At 33.9% G+C, this 24,714-nt stretch overlaps 1 protein-coding gene across 1 annotated transcript in view; it reads right to left on the minus strand.

Annotated features, from left to right (window-relative positions):
* LOC114338866 (protein slit) overlaps positions 1-24,714 on the minus strand; it is a 122,725-nt gene that overhangs the window by 57,716 nt on the left and 40,295 nt on the right. The window contains exons 7-14 of the mRNA XM_050656894.1: positions 23,853-24,088; positions 21,938-22,082; positions 20,743-20,814; positions 20,613-20,684; positions 9,500-9,571; positions 6,294-6,365; positions 4,711-4,782; positions 4,373-4,530 (exon numbers count right to left, since the gene is read on the minus strand). Of these exons, the coding sequence (XP_050512851.1) occupies positions 4,373-4,530; positions 4,711-4,782; positions 6,294-6,365; positions 9,500-9,571; positions 20,613-20,684; positions 20,743-20,814; positions 21,938-22,082; positions 23,853-24,088 (899 nt within the window). The remainder of the gene's footprint in view (positions 1-4,372; positions 4,531-4,710; positions 4,783-6,293; positions 6,366-9,499; positions 9,572-20,612; positions 20,685-20,742; positions 20,815-21,937; positions 22,083-23,852; positions 24,089-24,714) is intronic.

A 24,714-nucleotide genomic window follows, 5' to 3' on the forward strand; every position in this document is an offset into this window, starting at 1 on the left:
TTGGGGGTATACCTACATTGTGTTTTAAAATCTGTCAATAAACCCATTCAACATATGATATTTTGGCATATATATCATACTAGTGTCGTCATCCATCTGGGGGTGATGACGTAATCGATGATTTTTTTAAATGAGAATAGGGGTCGAGTGCTAGCTCATTTGAAAGGTCATTAAATTCACTATTTAGGCATATAAACATTTACACAATTATTTGTACAGGGCGTGCAAAAAAATTTTTAATGAAATTATTTGACAAAAAAGAAGAATGTATGTAGTTTATTTAATTCAAAATACATTTTACTGTTGCCCAGAAACAGAAAAAATGTTTATTTCAAAAATAAACATTGCTTTTCGATTAAATTCAATGTTCAAGCCAGCTCCCGCCAGCCACCTGTTTCTTAGGAAGTTTGAACATTTAATTTAAGCGAAAAACAATGTTTATTTGTGATATAAACATTTTTTTACTGATTTCTAACAGCAATAAAATGTATTTTAAATTAAATAAATTATATAGATTCTTCTTTTTTTGTCAAATAATTTAAATTAAAAAAAATTTTTGGGCGCCCTGTATAAACAATTATGTAAATGTTTATATTAATAAATAGAGAATTGAATGATCTTCCAAATGAGCTAGCACACGACCCCTATTCTCATTTAAAAAAATCATCGATTACTTCATCACGCCCATATGGATGACGTTACTAGTATGACATTTATGGCAAAATATCACAATTTAAAAATAAAAATCGACCTGTTTCAGGATTTTTCCTTAAAGTCGCCGGTTTACGAAATAACGAATTTATTCCTTTCATTTGCACCATACTGTATAGTATCAAAATAAAGCTCATTTTTTGACCTAGGTATTTTAATTACGGTACTGTCTTGGCATTTTAATTATTCAAGTGAAAGTACTTAATTACCCAAATAGGTGCAAAACCAAATTAGAGAAAGTATGACAAACTAATGCAATTTTAATAGGTAATTTAACTAAATGGGTCGACAAACAAATCAGGAATGCTATAAGAAACTATAAGGACATTTGTTATCTTCCAGTTGAATTTATTCTGTCGAATTGGTAACGCCTTATATTGTTAATTTTGTGAGAATCTGTTCGTGCTGTTTAACCGAAAATGCCAAGACGTGTTTTAGATGTAGATACTCTAATTTGTAACCTACATAAGTACTTTATTGCGGAAAAAAACAATGGTGGTCCTTTAAAATCGGTAACGTCTGTATAACAACGCGTGTGCGATGCTTTAGAAATTAGCGAATCAAAATTAAGATCTACAATTAAAAACGAGAATAGTGAAGTGCCGGAAAACGATCACCACCATACTCGCCTGTTATTAAAAACGAACAATATGTTAGAAGGACGAAAATTTCAAATTCGTAATATCATATATCAAATGCGTGCAAATAAGGAACATGTGACTTTAGGTACAATTTTACTTAAGTTAAAAGAGAGGAAATTTGGTGACATCGGCAGAACAAGTTTATGGCAAGTCCTACATAACATAGGATTCAAATTTAAAAAAGAGGATAACAGAAAAGCGCTTTGTGAAAGAAGTTCTGTTGTACACAAGAGAATTGAGTTTCTGAGAAAATAAATATAACATATTTAAAGAAGAAGGGTCAACTTTTGTATATTTAGACGAAACATGGATATTTTCTAAGGGTGCTACCAAGAGAATATGGCAAGATGACAACATAAAATCGATCAAGCATGCTAGTGGAGAAGGGAAGCGACATATAATTCTGCACGCGGGAGGGAAGACAGGCTTTATAGAAGGTGCTGATTTAATATTTTCGTCTACATCAAAAAACAGTGACTATCGTGACAATATGAACACGGAAATGTTTGTGAAATGGTTGCGTGAAAAACTTCTTCCCGGATTAAGTGAGCCCAGCGTAATTATTTTAGACAATGCGCCTTATCATTCAGAAATACTAAACAAAAGTCCAACAAATTCGTGGAATGTAGATAAGATTAAAGAATGGCTAACAAATGAACGCATATCTATTCCACAGCATATATTAAAGTCTGAGTTGTTACGTTTGGCAAAAGAACATGCAAAACCAAAAATCTTTGTGGTGGATCAGGTTACTGAAAGTTACGGGCATCAAGTTTTACGTCTTCCACCATACCACTGCCAGTTTAATCCCATCGAATATATATGGGGAATAGCAAAATAATATTACGACAACCATATTGGGCCTAATGGGTATACAGACGAAGCGGTTTGGGAAACTTGGCGAGAAGCACTTTCAATTGCAACTCCAGAAGTATGGCGGAACTGTATATACAAGTGCGAAAAATTAATTGAGGATTGGTGGATTCGTGAAAATAAAATTAACGAAATAAGCCCAATCATAATAACAATTAACGGTGACGACAGCGATGATGATGACAGCGATGGCGATGATAGTGTGAACAATAACGACTAAATCATTTTAGTAAAAAAAATTGGTACGTATATTGACTTAATAATATTTAGCATTTTACTTAAATATTTGATGTTTACATAATGCCCTGCTGTAGGATTTCCGGATCCTTTTCAAGGCGTGATTTGTTTGAAATCGAAACTATTTGTAGATATTGTAGGTACATACGTAATATTATAATATTGTTTTTAATAATTTTTATTTTCGGGAAAAATACCCCATTATACATATAAACTATAAAATATACATGACTAACATAGAAAACATGCGATCTGATAAAAGAATAAAACAAGCTCAAATTAGTTTACAATGTCATATAAACGCTTTTTACACGCGTCAATTGACTTTAATTTAAAAACATCCAACGTCAATATATCACTTATGGTAGGGGAGCAAAGTATGCTAAATGTGCAGTCACTCGAGCGCTTTGGGGACCTATTGGGTTGTGAAGAGTAGGTCCTAAAACCAAAAAAAGTTAAGTAAAGTTTTCCATTTTAGTGGGCGCTTGCCATTTTTTAATTTAATTTTCCATTTCCAACAATCGTTTTTTTCGATTATAACGCCATCTATCCATAATTCTAAAAAATGTTTCGAATAAAAGTTACTTATTTTTACATAAGGAATCCAAATCTGCAATAAAAAATGAGGGCTCCTATTTAAGATTTTAAAGTAACCCCCCACCCCACATCCGTGGGGGGTCGTGTTTAGTACCATTCGATAGATTTTTCAAAAATACTGAATAAGTGTATTTTACAGTTTTTCGATGTGATGTTCATTTCGCGAAATATCGCGGGATTCGTATTTAAAATATTAAATTTACCCCCCACCCCTCTCCGTGGGAAGTCGTGTTTGGTATCATTCGATAGATTTTTAAAAAATATTGGGAACATATTTTTTAGTTTTTCGATCTGTCATTCATTTCGCGAAATATTCGCTTTTTTCTTGTAAAATTTTGGGACTCACCCATTTCCTTACGCCAGGCTCAAATCGTCAGATTTTTGAAATATACACTCTTTTGCATGTACTTAACTTACCTTATCTTAATCTGACAATTTCGAGTTTTTTTAAGGATAGATTTTTTTTTTCGGGCCCCCCTTAACGAACTCCCCTGTGTTAAGAGCCAATATATGGTAGAGGTACATCTGCAGGGTACCAGGTTTCTCCCATATGCTAATCTGACGCGCTCGAGTAACTGCAAAAATCCCCGCTTGGGCTCCCCTACCATTAAATTGATTGTGACTTTATAGAAAACCATTTTAGAGATTAAATTAAAACATCAACAATACAGCAACGTTTAGCCTTCTACCTTTTATAAGTTATAATTTGTTTTATTTTTATTATATTGATATTCATGCAACAATTAATATTAGGTATATTGATTTTTGGCTACGGATAATGAACTGTTATAAAGAATCACGAAATTATGTCGTTTAGGCTTCTGAGGCTATAAAAAATTTAAAATTTAAACCTAAAATTTAAAATTATTTGATTTATATAAGAACCTCCTCAAATAAAAAATTACTGCGCCCATGTGTAAATAGTTAAACTACAGCGGACCAGTAAATTCGTTCATTTCTTTCTTAATCCATGACCGGTGTAAGTCTACCGAATAGACAGTATTGTTGGGCGCCTTATGTAAAATAACGGGATTCACAACGGGTCACGTGAGCGTAACTAACACTCTCTGATATATGCGAGCGTGTCTCACACTATTCGCGATTGAACGCTTCCCCACCCATTGCATCAATTTGAGATTTAGAACCTACGACAGGTTGTATGTCGTGCATATGACAATTTAAGACTTATCCTAAACAGTTTCCAGAACAATCTTCGTAAAAGCAAACATTGACAAATATTAATACTTAATAAAAATGAATGTTAAATGAGACACCGTTACCACTTATTATAGTGGAAAGGTGCTTACCCTTACATTTAAACTTTTCGTCTTTCAACGATTCTATCCTCCTTCGTTGCATTCTTTTGGGCGTTTCGCATCTCGCCCCAGACGTTTCTATCGGATTTTTATGAAGATACTCCGCTAACCATTTTAGATTACAGTCACAAATGAAGGGATTTCTTGCCAAATGTCTAAAATAGAAGATAATAAATGGTTCGTAAAAAGTTCGTGAACTCCATAATTTTTTTGTCTTAAAACATATTTTACAATCTTATAATGATAATATTATATGATAATCATATTATTTTTGTTAAAAATCTTTGTTTTAAACTTTATTAATAACATTTTTAAAGGAAATAATTTGTACTTACAGTGTCTGAATACTTCGTAGTGAATCAAAACTTCCATTTGCCAAAGACTGAATGTTATTGTCGTATAAAGATCTGCAAATAAAATAATGTTTATATGAACATGTAGTTTAAGCAAGCTAATATTTTGCTACAAAGATGTAAAACAATGAGTCTTGACAACACAATCTCCACGATATCTTAAACGATAATGGACAAAGACTCGTAGAGCTCTTCCATTTTCCAACATAAAAACATTCATAAGCAGACTTGGTCTCTAATGACAACTCCACACGGAACCAAATTTACCAAATAATGTGTAGATATGGGAGTAATGCTAGATATGGGAGTAATGTTCTGGATGTAAGATGCTTCAGAGGTATAGATGGAGATACAGACCATGAATTAGTTAGGGCAAACATCAGGTTAAGAATATCATCATAGAAACTTAAAATGAACGAAGTATTGGAACACTGGAACATCGAGAACATTCAAAATGAGGAAATTCGACAAAATTACGTACAGGAAATGAAACATCTAAATATAGTAGACCAGAGTCTTCTTCTTCTTCTTCTTCTTCTTCTTCTTCTTCTTCTTCTTCTTCTTCTTCTTCTTCTTCTTCTTCTTCTTCTTCTTCTTCTTCTTCTTCTTATGCAATCCACTAATGGATGTTCGCGATCACGTTTGACCATTTTTCCCTATCCCTTGCAGTATGTATTAGGTCTCCTATGTTTTTAGTCCTGTCCATTGTTTGACATTACGGAGCCATGACATTTTCTTCCTGTCCACTCCCCTTCTTCCTTCGATCTTTCCTTCAATTAAGGTTTGCAGAAACTGGTATCTTTCATTTCTAATTAGGTGCCCCAGGTATGCCGTTTTTCTCTGTTTAATTGTGCATAGCAGTTGTCGTTCTGTACCCATTCTTCTCAGACCAGAGTAATGATTATTAATTAATACTCCTGATTATTATGAACGGAATCAGACAAGAAGTACGGTTTATAGTAACCAAAAGACTGCGAAAATTCATTATTGAATTTATGTACACCAATATCAGACATAATTTGCACCATAAGGTAAAGTGCAAAACGTGACAATGGTTAATGTATATGCACCGATGGAAGAGGCTAATGAAGAAGAGGTTGAAGATTCTATGGAGATTTACAGGAAATATGTGATATAATCCAAAGACACAATGCTGCTATAACATGAGGCGATTTTAATGCTAAGCTGGGAAGAGAAAGATACTGAGAAAAGTATGCGCCCGGTGCAAAACATGAAGAATCAGCAGAAATGACGAGAATAATGTCTTGAATGAAGGGCACAATATTGTAAGATTTGTTAGTCAGAGACTGTCATGGCTGGGATATGACTCGCGAGACAGTACGATATAAAACCAACAAATTAAATATTAAAATGGAAGAGCACACACAAGATCACAGAATAAAATGAAAAATAAAAATAGAATACCATGTAATTAAAAAAAAGGTAAAAATTTCGTCTAGAAGTTTTACATGCGCAAGCAAACTTCACAATAACAATAAATATCTTCCATTATATTATGTTAGGAACTAGCCAGATATATTCATAATGTTACTTTTTTTACTTACAGCAAACTTAAGCTATGTAGATCCCGAAAGGTGTCTTTTCGTATACAAGAAATTTCGTTAGCATTTAACAGCCTAAAAGAAAAACATTATTTAGTAATGGTAATGTGAGTTTTCATTATACACTCAGAGACAAAAATATTGCATATTTTATTTTGAGTCAGTTTTTGAAGTACTTATATTTTTTTCCATCTGAAACGTTTTGTACTTTTTGTTGCTAAATAAGTTATGCTGGACTATTCTACGTGAATTCGTTGTTAAGTACCTTGCATATTGAAGAGCTACAAAAAATTTGTAGAGAAATTAGTGATATAGTCTGATTTTGCTTATAACCTTATAACATTTAATTAGAAATCGCAACAATAACGACAATAGAACACTTTTTTACGGCAACATTGTAATAATATACACATAGTTTCAAAAGTTATGCATCACCCCTCGTATTCACAATGTTTACGCTTTTATAAATCCGTATCTTTATCACATTTTTAATAGGCATTTTTTATAAAAAATATACCATTTTTGGTTTTTTATTTTATTTGATTACCCATTTAATTGATCTGGTTTTGCCAAGGTGTAAATATTTGAAAAATTTATTCTGGTGAAATTTTTGAAAACGTGATTAAAATAAATCGTAGTTTAATTTCTGAGTTGGACCGTACAAGACTTATCGATTTAGTTGAAGAAGGTTATTCACAGCGGTTCGTGGCGGAACGAGAGGGTGTTCCTCAGAGTGATGTCTCATGGATAAAAAAGGTTCCTAAAGACAAACTCAATACAGAATAGAGCTCTGTCTGGTAGACCCCGAGTTACCAATGATCGACAGAATAGATATATCAGAATTTCCATCTGTAGAAAGAAGAAGAAGAATTCTAAACTCAGGTTTGAGGAGTCGTCGACAAATAAGAGTTCCTCAGCTACAATCTAGACATGTTTTGGACCGCCACCAGTGGGCTCAAAAACGTATACAGCTTCCCCAACAGTTTTGGAATTTTGTGCTTTTTCAGACGAGATCAGAATCTGTTTAAACAGTGATAACCGGCGAATTCGTATGTGGCTAGTTGTGCAGCTCTTGTTGGCTCTCGCCACACACGAATTCGTCGGGTATCACTATTTAAACAAATTCTGGTCTCGTCTGAAAAAAGCACAAAATTCCAAAACTGTTGGGGGAGCTGTATGTGTTCTTGAGCCCACTGGAGACGGTCCAAAACATATCTAGGTTGCAGCTGAGGAACTCTTATTGGTCGGCGTTTCCTCAAACCTGAGTCTAAAATTCTTCTTCTTATTGTAGACAACGATACTCTGACTCCTGTAGCATGCCTGAATTCTCTTTGGAGGACTGGTACAGACATAGAAGAATTTCTACGGATGGAAATTCTGATATATCTATTCTTTCGATCATTAGTAACTCGGGATCTACCAGGCCTACTCTATTCCATATCGAGTTTGTCTCCAGGAACCTATTCCATATCCGTGAGACATCACTCTGAGAAACACCCAGTCTTTCCTTCACGAACCGCTGTGAATGGCCTTCTTCAACTAAGTCGATATTAATTCTTATACGGTCCAACTCAGAAATTAAAGTACGCTCCATTTTTAATCACGTTTTCAAAAATTTCACCAGAATAAATTTTTCAAATGTTTACACCTTTTGCAAAACCAGGTCAATTAAATGGGTATTCAAATAAAATAAAAAACCAAAAAAGGTATATTTTTTATAAAAAAGGCTCATTAAATATGTGATACAGATACGGATTTAGAAAAGTGTAAAAACATCGTAAACGAGGGGTGATACATAACTTTTGAAACTATGTGTAGTACCTAAGATTCCCTGCTCTAGCTCTAGTGATGGCCTGCATCCTTTTAGATATTGTCGGAGATGTGACAATACCTCCTATCTGCTTTTTCATGAATTTTGTAAGAGAGACCATTTTTTTAGGGCCATCTCCTATTTTCGTATGATATTTTTTGACTTATTTTGTAGTAAATTCAACTTTTATTTACTAAAAAACATGTTAAAACTTACATATGAAAACAGGAAATGTCCCTGAAAAAAGTTTGAGGTCTCTCTTACAAAATTCATGAAAAAGCAGATAGGAGGTATTGTCACATCACCAACGCCTCGCCGAAGGTCTTAAAAAGTTTTTTGAGGAAGTCGATTACATTCCTCATAGCAATTCCTAATTCTGCAATTCGGTTTGGAGATGGATTTCTTGCTCGTATACGTCGTTTTAGGACATGTTCTATGGGATTTGCATTAGTATTCATCGGTGGCCAGTCTAGAGCCTCAATCTAACATCCTCAAGATATTGTATGACTATTCCTGCAGTATGTACACAAGCATTATCAGGCATTAGCACAAAGTTATCATACCCCATGAAGCCGGCGCAAAGAAAAACATGCTCTTCGAGTATGTTGCGTGTATAACAGTCAACGTTTATTCGAATATTCATCTCAATAAACTCCCTACGACTCTCCCAACTAATACCACCCCATATAGACCGCGAGATATTAGATAGAAGTTCATCCACGATTTTCTGAGTCCTGCCCTTTGCAATACTGGAAGTCCACGGGTTTCCTGTGACATTTTCGTGTGAAAATTAGATTTTCCATGAAAAAAATGGGGTGTTGCAATGAATTTTTGAGTCGACATATCCATAGAACGACAGATTGTTTGTGACATTATTACTTCTTTCGGCTGTAAGGACTATGTTTAAGGATTCTTTTATTTCTAATAAAATGGTAATACAGTACAGTAATACAGAGCGTCGATTATCCGAACTCCCGACCCCGCGCCCCGCACTCGAGTACTGAGCAAGCGTTAGTAATTAGCGCTTAAAATATCTTCAATTTTCTTCAATTGTGTATCCAAAAATATGTTGTTGCGAAGACTGCACTTTTTTGTTTAATTGCTATTTGTCATTATCAAGGTATAAACAAATATACAGTTATATAAATATGGTTTTATTCACTTGTGGATAAATATGTATGACAATCTCAATATAGTTCGATTATCCGAACAAATCGGTTTTCCGAACACCCATGTCCCCCAATTAGTTCGGATAATCGATGCTCTACTGTATATGTAAAACAATCCAACACAACACATCAGGATTAAAGAAAAAAAACATTCTAAAGATAAAAATGAACAAAAAATAATGATTAAACACCAAATATGCAATATTTTTGTTTGTCACTATATTACTTACAATAATTGCAGGGATACTAATCCTTGGAACACCCCAGCAGGCAAATCTTTAATTTTATTACCGTATAACACTCTGCAAAAAACATTAAATTAATGTTCGTGTTAAAAAAGGACTAAACGCTACAAAGAATATTATAATGAAATAAAAACTGATTGTCGTTGTTGTATAGAGGAGGAGGCAGTAAACTGATTTATTATTTTTATACTTAAGACGTCTTTAATGACATTTAAAATTAGTAGGTCTTAAGTATTTATAAAACAGCAGGGAATAAAATAGAGCTGCTTTGTTTCTCTTTCTTCTTGTTGCAACTTTACTAATCTGTTAATTTTAACATTAAAAATATTAAATTAAGACATAATTTGTCTCTTAATTCTTGAAGATCTGGTAATATTACTTTTTTTAGCTGCTTGTTTAGTTCAAAATAACAGTTGTTCGCTAGCAGTATCCTTCGTTTTGCTTTTATGTGTCATTATCGCTTGTTGTGAAAAAACCCAGTTAAATTTATTTGCGACCTCAAAATTACAGTGGTCTATGTTGAAGTTTTGTTCGGCGTTTCTCGGCTTCTTCGGCTCTATCTCTGTTATTTGGAATCGATACCAACACTTTGGTTTGTTCGTCGTTTACTTTAAGGCCCATATTTTGTGCAGCCGTTAACCCGCCAGTAGTCGCGCGGTGAGATAGAATCTCAACTTTTATCCTTTTTCGCGATAACTTGATGAAAAATTTTGCAATTTTGAAAAAATTTCGTAAGTGCCTCGAGGAAGGGTGTAGTAATGCGTAGGCATTTTTTTCTTGTTCTTCTTTTTGTGGAATTTATGGCTTTGGGGAAAGCCAATTAGCTTTAACCCGCGAGTAGTCGCGCCGTTAGATAAAATCTCACATTTCATCCTTTTTCGTAATACAGTAAAACCTGTCATAGGTCTGGATCCCGCGTATGAAAAAAAAGTTGATTAATAGCAAGCTGAAAATTTGTTAATAGCTTAAGGGTGTCTCGTCGGATAAACTTTGATATATGGGAACACTGGAACAGGGGCAGTTTTAATTGTGGAACAGGTTAAAAATTTGGAACGGTCACACCACGAAAACGGCACATTTATTTTGTCCGACAGAACAGACTTAAACTCTTCGAACAGAGATTTAACCCTCATGCAAAAATCAGACTGCTATTTATCACCTGTCATAATTCCTGTCATTTGACATATTCTACATGCTCCACCTATTAAAACGCCCATTTGGTGATAAATAGCAGTCTGATTTTTGCATGAGAGTTTAATCTCTGTTCGAAGAGTTTAAGTCTGTTCTGTCGGACAAAATAAATGTGCCGTTTTCGTGGTGTGACCGTTCCAAATTTTTAACCTGTTCCACATTTAAAACTGTCCCTGTTCCAGTGTTCCCATGTATCAAAGTTTATCCGACTAGACACCCTTAAGCTATTAACAAATTTTCAGCTTGCTATTAATCAACTTTTTTTTCATACGCGGGATCCAGACCTATCAGTAATGGCCACTAAAAATGAAAGATCTATTGGACGATATAGAAAGTTGGCCGCTATTGCCAGTTTTTGTAGTCTACATATAATTGGTTTGGGAAATTTTTAAACTGGCCGTTAGGACAGGTGGCCGATGTTGGCAGGTGGGCGTTAACACAGGTTTTACTGTACAGTAAAATTTGTCAGTAACGGCCACTAAAAATGAAAGAACTATTGGCCGATATAGAAAGGTGGACGGTATTGCCAGTTTTTGTAGTCTACATATAATTGGTTTGGGAAATTTTTAAGGTAGCCGATGTTGGCAGGTGGCCGTTAACACAGGTTTTTTTAATAAAATTGTTAGAAATATATATTTTCAATATAAAAAGTAGATAAAAATAGTACAAAATAAAAGTTTGTTTTAAATTCGTATTTTGAGATAGAATCTCACACGCGACTATCGACGTTACAGAAGTGAGCGCGACTACTCCCGGGTTAAGAAGGCGGAAGTCCTCATGTGGTGTGTGCGATCAAATCCAATTTATCAGCGTAGGCTATAATCTGCGTTGACTTATTAAATATTGTTTCCCTATTGTGTCACTCTGCATCTCTTGTCGTCTTTTCTAAAGCTATATTAAAGAAAAGGCTCGCCAGAGCGTCTCCCTGCCGTAACCCTGCGTATGTTTCAAAGGCTTGTGCCAAATCATCTTGTATTTGCCCTCTGCAGATCACTTTATCACACATTACAGATCACTGCGACAGCCGACATAAATATGAGCAGCCAGTTATAGCAGCCAATCGACGACAGGTTGTGTCCTTCAAGATGGAAGAGGCCATAATTATTTACAGTTTGTCTCGTACAAAAGGCAAAACAAAGAAAAGGCATTGGATTTAACCTCTACTTTTAGGACGTCACTAGATAGGTTTCACTCAAAAAAATTTAGTTTGTAATATTGATTAACAGTGATTACTGAATAGTATTTCGTTGTCACAACAATTTAATTTGTTGTTTCAACGAACTTTTAGACATTGACGAATGTATTTGGTTATTGTCACAATGATTGAATAATAATTGTGAGAATAACTAGAGTACATTAATCAATAACACTCAATTTATTCAGCCAATAACTTAGTTTCGTATATTTAATAAATACTATTAATTCTGGCAGCAACTCACGTTCTTGATTTCGTAGATGACAAGCAATTACCTTGGTTAATCGTGACAACGTACAGATTTCATTAAAACAATGTACAAATGTTGTTAATATAGAGTAATATATGATTATTGAATAGATGTAAATTAATTGTTGTGACAACGAATGCATTAATCAATCTACTACTGCATTTAATACCCACAGCCAATGCGTTTATTGTGACACTAATCGTAGTTGTTGAGACAATAAATGTTTTGCTTGACCATTTGAAAGTTAACGGCTTTTCCTTATCGTGATACCTCTAGCTTCTCTGTGTTACCGAAATGTCGAATAATAATTGCATTTCGTTTTCAAGTGTAGTCCGTAGTAGAAGGAAGTTTTTTTGTGTCTATTATCGTGAAATTTCGGTCGAATTCTTTTTAAATGTATTAATTTTCTTCGAATCCTGAGAAAACTAATTATTATTTTTGAAAATTTAAATGCAAAATAAAATATTACAGTATTATCGAGGATCTGAAGTCCCTGAGAACCTCTATAATGATTATTTTAATAAGTCACAGGGGTGAAAAAAAATTTAGTATGATTTTTAATTTCAAATAGGCATACCATTCAACAGAAACTTTTTGTTTATTCTAAGGGACTTTCTGCCCTCGGTAATAATGTAATATTTTATTCTGCGTTTAAATTTTTCAAAAATACTTATTAATTTTCTCAGAATTCCAAAAAAAATGAATCCGTTTAAAAAGAATTCGATCAAAATTTTGCACCTGCGCTCTCAAAAAGGATTAAAGTGTTATACATTTTTGGAATCACTATTTCAAACGCTTTTAAATAAGCTGTCACATGACGTACTTTCCCATTAAAAAAAATCAAAGTTACGCCGCGCCTGTCACCTGAAGAGGGATCGTGTAAAGTTCGAAACATTGATGTTATAATATACTTCGATTATTTTAAAAATCGACCTGTCCGAGCGTTTTGCTTATGTGCTAAAAATAAATAAGTTAATAAGGGTGTGGGGGGAGTGTAACACTTATTCCAGTACACTGTATAAGTGAAATCATATGAAAAATCACACAGTGTAAAGTCCTTTAGGTTAAGGACAAAAAAGGCGGATTAAAAAAATTATTAATCAATTAATATCATACATTGGGCTATTGCATTCAGTAATTATTAATATAAAATACGTTCGTAGTAGGAATGAACGAAACTGATTGTAAGAATGAAAAGAATTGCTTGTAAGAAAAACCTTATTTATTGTGGGAATGAACGGAATTAATTGTAACAATAAACGGAAATAATTGTAGAAATAAACGAAATACGTTAGGAGAAATAACACTGTTATTGACACAACGAATAGCCTTCGTCGGTCAATTAACGACGTTGTTGTTTCAATAAATAGTATTCGTTGACTCAGTGAACAGAGTTCGTAATATCAATAAATAGTGTTCGTTGACTCAGTGAACAGAGTTCGTAATACCAATAAAGTGATATTATGGTATACATAATGAATGTTCATCCATTCAATAAACGTAATACATTGGCTCAACGAACGAAAATAATGAATTGATGAACATCTTTTTGTTGTCCCAATAAAACCAAGAATTGGACAAATTTTAAGTATTGCGTTTGTTGTCTGAATTAACATTTTTATTGATATTACGTACCTTTTTCGTTGAGTGTTATTTTAAACACATTTTAACGATGTTCGTAGATTATCAGATCGGGTTTTAACTATACAAAAACTTCAGCTCAATAATTTGACAATCTGTTGAATAAATTAAGAAATTAAATCTTCTTCTTTTTCTTCTTCTTCTTCTTTTTCTTTTATATAGGCAGTACTGCCAGTTTTTCTTCAACGGTGCCTTTCAATCTGTCCCTAAATTGTTATTCCATCTATTCCTTGGGCGTCCTATACTTCTTCTGCCTAACGGTGACTAGTCCCTGGCTATTTTTACTATTGATTCAGACATCCTGCTTATATTTTGATTTCACTCTTCTTTTCTGTTCTTTACCCAGGTATTTATATTGTCTACCCCACATATGCGTCTGCTTTCCTCACTTCTTACCCTGTCCTGTAGTCCTTTTCCAGCAACCCTTCTTAAGATCTTCATTTCGTTGGTCTCCAGATGTCTTTGTGTTTTGCTTGTATCTGGTCTTGTTTCGGCCGTGTAAGTCATAACTGGCCTAATAACTGACTTATATAGGGTGAGGCAGATAACTGGCCTATTAGAAATATCTCGAGAACTAAAGGCAACAGAATCATGAAATCATGAATTGGAATAAAGGGGTTTTGAAGGATGATCTATTAAATAAAAATATTTTCAACTCTTTGCAACTTGCGGTTATACCGGAAGTTGCATATAACTTCGTTTTTTTAAATGGGACACCCTGTATATTTTTACATTTTTAGATTCTCTTCGATGTCTTCTTTCTTAAAATATGAGGTTTTGTAATATTATACAGTGTATTTTAAAAGATAATTACGTTTTTTTATTAATTTCGTAGCAATATTCACACCCTGTAGAATTGTAGTAGTTTGACATCTAAAACTCTACTTACGTTCAAATGATTTTTAATATACTCTACTATTGTTAAGAATCATTAGTATAGCTAAATTTTAATTTTAGTATACAGGGTTGGTCGACACTCGGAATGTGTATTTTCTGAGTTTTCTTAAATGGAACACCCTGTATTTTGGTATTGTAGTGAAATGATATTTTATAGTACTTTTTTATTTCTTAAGCATTCCCTATACCTAACTGCTTTAATTTGTGAGTTATTGGTGATTCAAGCTAAACATTAATTGCAACAAAAAATATGTAAAATTTTATTAGGTTGGCCGTGAAAATACTCAATCCCAAATAATTTTTCAGAAATAAATACATATTAATCCAGACTGGTCCTTAAAATTACCAATAATGGTTTAGCTATCAAAATACCTACGTAGTTAAGATTGTTGGTGCGATTAACAATTAAGCACAAATTAAAGCAGTTAGGTATAGGGAATGCTTAAGAAGTAAAGAAGTACCATAAAATATCAATTCATTACAATACTAAAATACAGGATGTTCCATTTAAGAAAACTCAGAAAATACTCATTCCGAGTTTCGACCAACCCTGTATACTAAAATTAAAAATTTAGCTATACTAATGATTCTTAACAATAGTAGACTATATTAAAAATCATTTGAACGTAAGTAGAGTTTTAAATGTCAAACTACTACAATTCTACAGGGTGTGAATGTTGCTACGAAATTAATAAAAAAAAAACGTAATTATCTTTTAAAATACCCTGTATAATATTACAAAACCTCACATTTTAAGTAAGAAGACATCGAAGAGAATCCAAGAATGTAAAAATATACAGGGTGTCCCATTTAAAAAAACGAAGTTATATGTCCCAAAGAGATGAAAATATTTTCATTTAATAGATCATCCTTCAAAACCCCTGTATTCCAATTTTCATGATTCTGTTGCCTTTAGTTCTCGAGATATTTCTAATAGGCCCTTTATTTGCCTCACCCTGTATATTCGGGCCTTTGTTTCCACTCTTATAGGTGTTTGTTTTTCCAAATTGTGTCATTTAGGCATCCGGCCGTTCTCCTGGCTTTAATTATTTGGTCTTTTACCTCTTCTTCGATATTGTTGTCGGCTGATAGATTAATTCCCAGGTATTTGAAAGTCATTACTTCGTCGGCTTAGGGACACAAAAATGTAACTACATTTTTTTCCATTTCGAGATCGGACTGGGACGTTTCGCCGTCGCCGTTTCGCCGTCGCCATTTCGCCGTCGCCGTTTCGCCGTCGAGCCACTTCGCCGTCGGCCGTTTCGCCGTCGAGCCAGTTCGCCGTCGGTCGTTTCGCCGTCGCCATCCCGGCATTGGTTAAGTTTACAAGAACGTGATAACATACTAACTTTTCCAACTACTCCAACTACTCCAACTAGTTGGAGTCAACTCCAACTGAAACGAGCAGTAAAAGTTGATTTTAAAAATTTAAATCAACTTTTACTAGTTGGAGTTGACTCTTCCTGGATCGATTCAGTAAATGTTGATTATACGAGAATCTCAAGTGCATTTTTGATGAGTGTGCATTTCTTTGTTTTGACCGTTTCAACTACTTATTAGTATAGTCTGTAACGTCGCCCCCGTTAGGTAAATTATTCTGATTCGATTTTTTGCACAAACTTACTCAAAGAAATACATCCGTATAACAATCCTTATAACAAATACACAGTAAATACAAATACAATTTCAGTAAAGTCAGTCAGTAAAGTGACTCTTTATCGAACGAGTCTGATATTACGAGCAGAGGAACAGACGCGTTCGATAAAGAGTATTGAGGTGGTGCGTACAAAATTGTATCGTTAATCATAAAAAACATTAACACTTACTTACAACTTTGAGGAAATTTTTTTAATTTTAGACGAAATAAAAAATTCGTATGACAGTAATGACAGATGCCTTTTGCATGATGGCCGGTTTTGATGTTTAATCGATAGTTATCAATATTGTACACCTCCTAATTACTAAATCTGTAAAGTTTTGATTTATTTTGTATGAATATAATTGCGAAACACTACAGAATTTTAATTGACATAAATTTTATTAATAATACGATAAATTTTGTACAATATTTTTAATAATTAAAGTAAATAAATTTTAATTTCACTCAAATAAATAATCGATTGCTGCCATTGACCACTTACATTCAATCTCGGTTAATTTGATTAATTATCGCGGCAGGTAAAGTAACATTCTTCTTTCAATACAACAAAGTGTTACTTTACTGCCGAAAATGAGGGCAAATGAGTACAATAATGAATGATTTTAGTGAACTTTGGCGATAAACAATGATTTTAAACAAATTCGCAAAATACATAGTTTTTCACTTTGTACAATTTTTTTTTAGATCCGTTGGGCCTTTTTTCTCTAAAATTGACTGTTGTCGAGTTATTAGCGACTTAAAATTTGAAAAACGCCAAAATAACCATTTTCAAGGTTTAATAACTCGGTTAAAGATAATTATTGTGAAAGTCGAGCGAGCGGCCGTGGAGTAACGGCATAATCGCTGGCCTCATACGCCAGCGCACGTTGGTTCGAGCCCTGCTAAAGACAAACCATTTTCATTTTCAATAATGACACGAGCCGTCTCACCGTGCCTCGGAGAGCACGTTAAGCAGTCGGTCCCCCTGGGCTAGTGTACATCGACCCTAGTTACTTGAAACAGGGTTAAAGATGTAATTGGCGCCGGAACTGTCCGAAAGGCAAAAATGCCATACGATATTATATATTATGAAAGTCAGAAACTAAAAAAATCAAAGATTAAAGCTACCTCTATAAGATCCTGAAGAAATTTTTGTCATTATTTCATTAATAAGATATTATTTTTAGTTATTAACAATGAGCGCTAACCGTGTATTGAGGCGCCGTCAATGTGAGTGCGAGTGAGATTCACCATTGGATGGCTGGAATGGTGCATCTCTTTAGCACTCACCATTGACGGCCGCCTAATGCGCACTTAGCGCTCATTGTTAATAATTAAAGATAAAGCTTAGTAATAAAATAGTGACAAAAATTTCTGCTGGAGCTTGTAGAGGGGGCTATAAACTTTGATTTGGTCACTTTCTGACTTTCATAATAATGGATTTTAACCGAGTTATTAAGCCTTGAAAATGGCTATTTTCGCATTTTTCAAATTTTATATCGCGTATAACTCGACAATAATCAATTTTAGAGAAAAATCACAAAATACCTTTTTTTGCTCAGAATAACCCAAATGATCTAAAAAAAATTGTTCGAAGTGAAAAAATTATTTTTGTGAATTTGTCTAAAAAAATTGTTTAAAAAACAATTTATCGATCAAGGTACTGCCTGGCACCCAGTAGATTTGTTATAAGGACCTCTTTTTGAGTAAGTTTGTGCAAAAAATTCGAATCGGAGTAATTTACCTAACGGGGGCGACGATACAGCCTAGACGAATTTGAACATATTCAGTAACATTTAATTTCTAGAATCGGCTGTTTGTGTGAATCAGAATCAACTTTTACTAAATGGCGTTGGGAAGAGTATACTTTTCCTAGTTGGAGTCTACTTTTACTAGTAAATGTTGAATATAAATCTTCATTTTATATTTATAATCAACTTTTACTGAAACCAGCCGTTAGAGTTGACTCCAACTAGTTGGAGTCAACTCCAACTGGATAATCAACTTGAACTGTAACATATGTAAGTAATGGCGACGGCGAAATGGCTCGACGGCGAAACGGCGACGGCGAAACGGCGACGGCGAAATGGCGACGGCGAAACGGCGACGGCGAAATGTCCTAGACCCTTTCGAGATATCTACACCATTGAACTTACCTTATTGAGTTCTTTTGAGTGACACAAAATTGTATTTCTCCGAACACCTTGAACCCCAGTAAGGAGTTTTCGTAACTACATTTTTTAGCAATCTTTGAGTGTCACAGAAATGTAAGTGATCTTACATTTCTGTGATAATATGTTTTGACTGATGATATTGAGTTACATTTTTGTGGCATAAATTTTATTGCACTGAATGGTGGTTGCAGGTAGCAAAAATGGATTTAGTAATTTGTTTCATATATTTGGCAGCGTGGTCTGTTGCATTTCCAGCTCTGTTACAACTGTGAAGGCGTAAAAAAGTGAATAAGTTGATAATTTCATCGGCTTAGGGACACAAAATTGTATCTCAGAAATAACTACTCTTCAGCAGAGCGTATCACAATCAATCAGGTGTGCAAAGTGATTGACACAATTAAAATTAATGTTTGAAAATGTTTTCAAAGTTGATGTTTATTTACAAAAATAAATAAAAAACTGTTTATCGGTTCTATCAATATCTAAAGTCAATTAATTTTATTTTGTGATTTTAAATAAAGTTATAAAATGAATTATGATCCAGATTTAGTCATACGACTCACACTCCCTCTAAGGGGAAAATTGACTTATCCCAGATACCTACGATATCAAAAGGATTGAGCTGTGGTGGGACTCTTTCCGTGTTATCGAGCTCTAGGTGACTTATGATTATTACTTTTATTATTATTATTAGAAAATTGGGTAACCCTTAGTTGTAAAATTAGATTATAATACTATACCAACAAAGAATTACAAATAAATTACTGATCCCAACAGTAAGTCTCTATAATAATAGATGTTTCATTTAGGGACACAAAAATGTATTTCCACCACTTTTTATCTAAATGTTGTTATTTTGAGAACACAATTTATCCATTGTTGGGTATGATTGTATTACCTTAAAGTAAACATTTCTAAGATTAATAATTCGGAACAAAAAATTTAAGAATAAACTACAGATCATTACAAAATGCAAATCACTTTTTTAAAAACCTTAAATAAGCTCTGCTGAAAAGTAGTTATTTCTGAGATACAATTTATTTTGTGTCCCTAAGCCGACGACTTGTTGTATAATTTGATTGTCTAACTCCAATTTGCATATTATTGGTTCTTTGGCTATTACTAAGCTTTTTGTCTTTTGGGCTGATATTTTCACTTCTTTTGCGTTAATGTTGAATTCGTGCAGTAATCTTTGTAGGTCTTCGCACTCTGCTACTAAGGCCGATGCCACATTATGCGTTTTGACCGGATGCGTTTTCGCCGCATCCGGTGAAAACGCATAGTGTGACAGATCGCTCCGGTTGCGTTGGAAACGGATGCGTTTTGATTCATCGGTACGGGCTTACAAACTGCACCAGACTAAACGCATAGTGTGACAGGTCGGTCCGGTTGCGTTGGAAACGGATGCGGTTTCACCGCATCCGGTCAAAACGCATAATGTGGCATCGGCCTTATGCGTTTTGACCGGATGCGTTTTCGCCGCATCCGGTGAAAACGCATAGTGTGACAGATCGCTCCGGTTGCGTTGGAAAAGGATGCGTTTTGATTCATCGGTACGCGCTTACAAACTGCACCAGACTAAACGCATAGTGTGACAGGTCGGTCCGGTTGCGTGGCAAACGGATGCGTTTTCACCGCATCCGGTCAAAACGCATAATGTGGCATCGGCCTAATACGGTATCATCAGCGTAACAGAGTATTTTTACCTCTCTATCGCCCATTGTGTACCCCTTTTTTTCTTCACTTATTATTGCATCCAATATTATGTTAAACAGAAATTAAATCAAGGGCACTAATAAATTTCAAAAATGGTAAGTGATTCTTTTGAATTGATAATGATTTATGAGATATGCCAATGGTTTTTTCTTATTTACAATCCTATGTTTTATTTCATTGTTTAGGACTTTAATTAGTTTCTAATAATTGAACAGCTATTTCTAATATTTCCTACATAAACACACGTTAATTGGAAGTTAGTACAATAATAGAAACTCCAGGTATGTAATACCAACGAATATTTATATTTGTATAACGAACGCAGTTCACGAGTTTAAATTTTTGTCGAACTTATTTAATCGGACAATAATATTTAAACTGAATATTTTACTTACAGCGATGTTAAGGCTTTTAGTCCTTGAAAGGCATCTGGGGCAATCTTCGATATTTTATTATTACTCAAGTCTCTGAAACATAATATTAATGACAGTGCTGTAAAGCTACATATTTGTTTTTACAACTTACATCCTACGCAGTCGTTTGTGAACAACAAATGCTTTCGGCGGTATTTCGGTAATTTCGTTTTGTTCAAAACGCCTGAAAAGAAGAAAATACATTAATTATTTTCATATACAAGGCAAAATATAATCAACAAGAGAACTACAGGAAGGAAAACTATATGTCAGGTGGCAAATTTGCAAAACTAGTTTTGTATTTACTACCTATAGGATCTTTTTTAGAATCTATGGAAATTAATAAACTGAAAAATACAGATATAATTCTGAATGACCAACTCGAGACAAACAGCTCCCCACTCCTCAACCTCTTCAGTTGAAGACTTAAAAAGGCAAACACATTGTAAACTATATCACTTGAGAAAGGCACTCCGCCGAAACAGCTGTAGTCACTTAGTTATAATAAATTTTGTGGAAGTATAGAAAACAAACGTTTTCAGTGTTTTATTGTTAGATTTTGTATTTACTTTTACAATTTACAAGTGTTCAAAATGTTCACCATTCATCTAAATAAACTTCAAATGACGTCTATCGATCGAATTATTAAGGCGAACAAGCTTTAAGATCTTCGAAGTTTTCGATCTTAGCGCAAGCACTCTGTTCTTGAGCATGCCGTGCCGTAGATTGAGAAATTCATAGGAGTAATGTCTGGCGGCCTAGGAGGATACGTTTCGTTTCCACGGCTACCAATAACTCCAAGGACTTGCTGTATTAGCATAATCTAGCTTCGTAATCGCAATTCTGACAGTAAAACTGTTTTAATGGAAGCAAGTTGCTTTAACGTAAATTTAACGCAAATGTACTCTGCTATTTCCTTCGAAACATGACTAAACGAACAAAAAAAAAACCGACATTCGTTCGTTTCGAGGTTGACTGGTATACTCGCTTAGTCGCTTATGCCTTATGCCCAGCCGGTCGTCTTGCTAGGTAATGCACGCCGAACGCGAGAGAGGGCGGTGGAATTCGCTCATGCGTCGTTTTTAAGGACGCCATGCCTTATGTTTCTCTGTATAAAACAAATGAAGTAAAAATTGCATCTAATCCACAAAAAACTTTTGTAAATATTTAGTGAAAATATTGGATTTTAATATTTGTTATATCATCTAATATACCTACCTACGTTTATCTGCTATTTAAAAAGTAAATATTCTCTTCATAAATAAAACCTAATTAAATACACCAAGTTCGATAAAGATGTTACTTACAGTTCTGTTATACCATCGGGAAGATGATCAGGAACTTTCGTTAGGCCTTTTTGTCTACAATCAACTATTCCATCAGCACATCTACAAGGATGAGGGCATTGTGGTTCACTAGTGCATTCACCACTAATTGCGCGTTCAACTAAGCCTAAAAATAAATATAATTTTAGTTTCCTGCTCAAAATATTTACGAGTATAGTATGGTATAACTAGACCCAAACCCAGACATCCAAAGTGAAAGTTATTCTCCAACACCAAATTGTTCTATGTGGTCCACATAATGTTCAGAAAAAAGTCACACCATTTAGAGCGTCGGGTTTGAGGGGGAGAGGGGGGAGAAATCGGTAAATTCGTAGTTTTTTAGGGTTTTCGTCAATATTTTTAAGACTATGCGGTTTAGCATGGACAACCTTCTATACAAAAATGTTCTACATTAAATTTGAAATAAAAAAGGCTCTATGCATAATCCTTCTAAAATGAACTGTTCCAAAGTTACGGAGGTAGTATAGTATAATTATTCCAAAAAGGCCTAACCCAAACATCCAAAGTAAAAATTTTCCTTCAACACCAAATTGTTCTATATGCTCCACATATTGTTCAGTAAAAAGTTACACCATTTTGAGCGTCCGGTTTGGGGAGGGGGGATGGGGGAAAAGTCGGTAAATTAGTAGTTTTTTTAAAGTTTTTCGTCAATATTTCTAAAACTATACTTTAGCGTAAACAATGTTCTATACAAAAACGTTCTACATGCAATTTAAAACAAAAAAGATCCCATACATAATTATAAAATCAACGGTTCCAGAGTTACGGAGGGTGAAAGGTGGAGGTTTTCGATACTTTTTATATTCTTTGGGCAATTTATAGAAATTTTCTTTAACAGGATTGGGTTTTGTAAATAAAATTTGCTATTTCAGTGGTTGATGGTATGTTAGTGATAAGCCCTTGAAGAGACGTCAACCTCACCACCCAAAATCCTCATCAATTGCCCAAATAATATCAAAAGTATCGAAAACCTCCAATTTTCACCCTCCGTAACTCTGGAACCGTTGATTTTATAACAATTATGTATAGGAACTTTTTTGTTTTAAATATTATGTAGAACATTTTTGTATAGAACATTATTTACGTTAAAGCATAGTTTTATAAATATTGACGAAAAACGTAAAAAAAGTACAAATTTGCCGACTTCTCCCACATCTCTCCCCCAAACCGGACGCTCAAAATGGTGTAACTTTTTACTAAACAATATGTGGACCATATAGAACAATTTGGTGTTGGAGGAAAGCTTGTACTTTGGATGTCTGGGTTAGGCCTTTTTTTGGACCAATTATACTATACTACCTCCGTAACTTGGAAACCGTTGATTTTAGAAGGATTATGCATAGGGCCTTTTATTATTTCAAATTTAATGTAGAACATTTTTGTATAGAAGGTTGTTCATGCTAAACCGCATAGTTTTAGAAATATTGGCGAAAAACCTAAAAAACTACGAATTTACCGATTTCTCCCCCTCTCCCCCCAAACCCGACGCTAAAAATGGTGTGACTTTTTTCTTTTTTTCAACATTATGTGGACCATATAGAACAGTTTGGTGTTGGAGGATAACTTTCACTTTGAATGTCTGGGTTATGCCATTATTTGGATCAATTTTATCATACTAGTAGTCTACAATACAATTTTACAATTAAAATCAAGTTACTAATTTCAATTTATTCCTTTAAAATGTGTCAGTGGAATCTATAAACTATCTTTGATACATGTTTTAAATTATGTTCTGTTGTGATTTATAACATTTTTTTCAACATCAATAACAATTTAAAATTTTATGCAAGTTCCCTATTGTATCAGTGTAAAGGATAATCTGAACAAAGATGGGTTCCACTTGAACAAGAGAATAAAAAATTATGATAAAAATTACCTGAACATTTAAATTCTCTCTCTTGAAGATCCACAATAGCTTGTCCCTTAAGGTGGCTGGGAGAATGGCATCTTGTATACTGAGCAAGTCTTGGAGAGTGTCGCAAATATTTGCCCAACCAAGATAGCTGACAATCGCAATGAAAGAGGTTTTCGCTTAATCGCAGGGTGCGTAATCGAAACATGTTGCTGAACATGTCCTTTCCTAACCATGTTAGATTGTTGTTGTTGAGGGTTCTGAAAATCAAACGTATTGAAATATAAGAAAACTGTTTTCGTAATCAACATTATATAAATAGTCAAAACGTCAAAACTAAATTAAAAGTTTAATTTTAATTAATATTACACTTATTATCATACAGAATGTAATACAGTATATAGTACGATCAAGGAACACAAAATTTTAGGAAAACCTCCAAAAAAATATAGGGAAGAATGAAAATTTGGGAATAGGTAGTTGAAATTGTCTATTATTGTATAAGAAAAAGTTTACAATTCTACATCCCCTCCATTTTACAAAAATTGGAAAATACAGGGTGAAAAAAAATTTCTCTGGGGTGAAAAAATACGTTTAAAATAAGTCCGTAATTGGATATAATGATTTTGTTCTATAGAGTTTTTTTACAAAGTCAATACTTTTCGAGTTATTTGCTAATGAATATGTTCATTTTTAACAAAAAAAAAACATGTTTTTGGACAGTTTTTCGGAGATAACTCAAAAAGTAACTATTTTAGCGAAAAAAATATTGTATAAATATATAGTAAAAATATATGTAGCTTATAAAAAAATTGAAAAAAATGGTGTATGCGCGAGGTCTGCAGACACAGTAGAAGCAAAGTTCAAGCTAATGAGAAGTAGATTC

The sequence above is a fragment of the Diabrotica virgifera genome, chromosome 7, assembly GCF_917563875.1.
Source record: "Diabrotica virgifera virgifera chromosome 7, PGI_DIABVI_V3a".
NCBI classification, from domain to species: Eukaryota; Metazoa; Arthropoda; class Insecta; order Coleoptera; family Chrysomelidae; genus Diabrotica; species Diabrotica virgifera.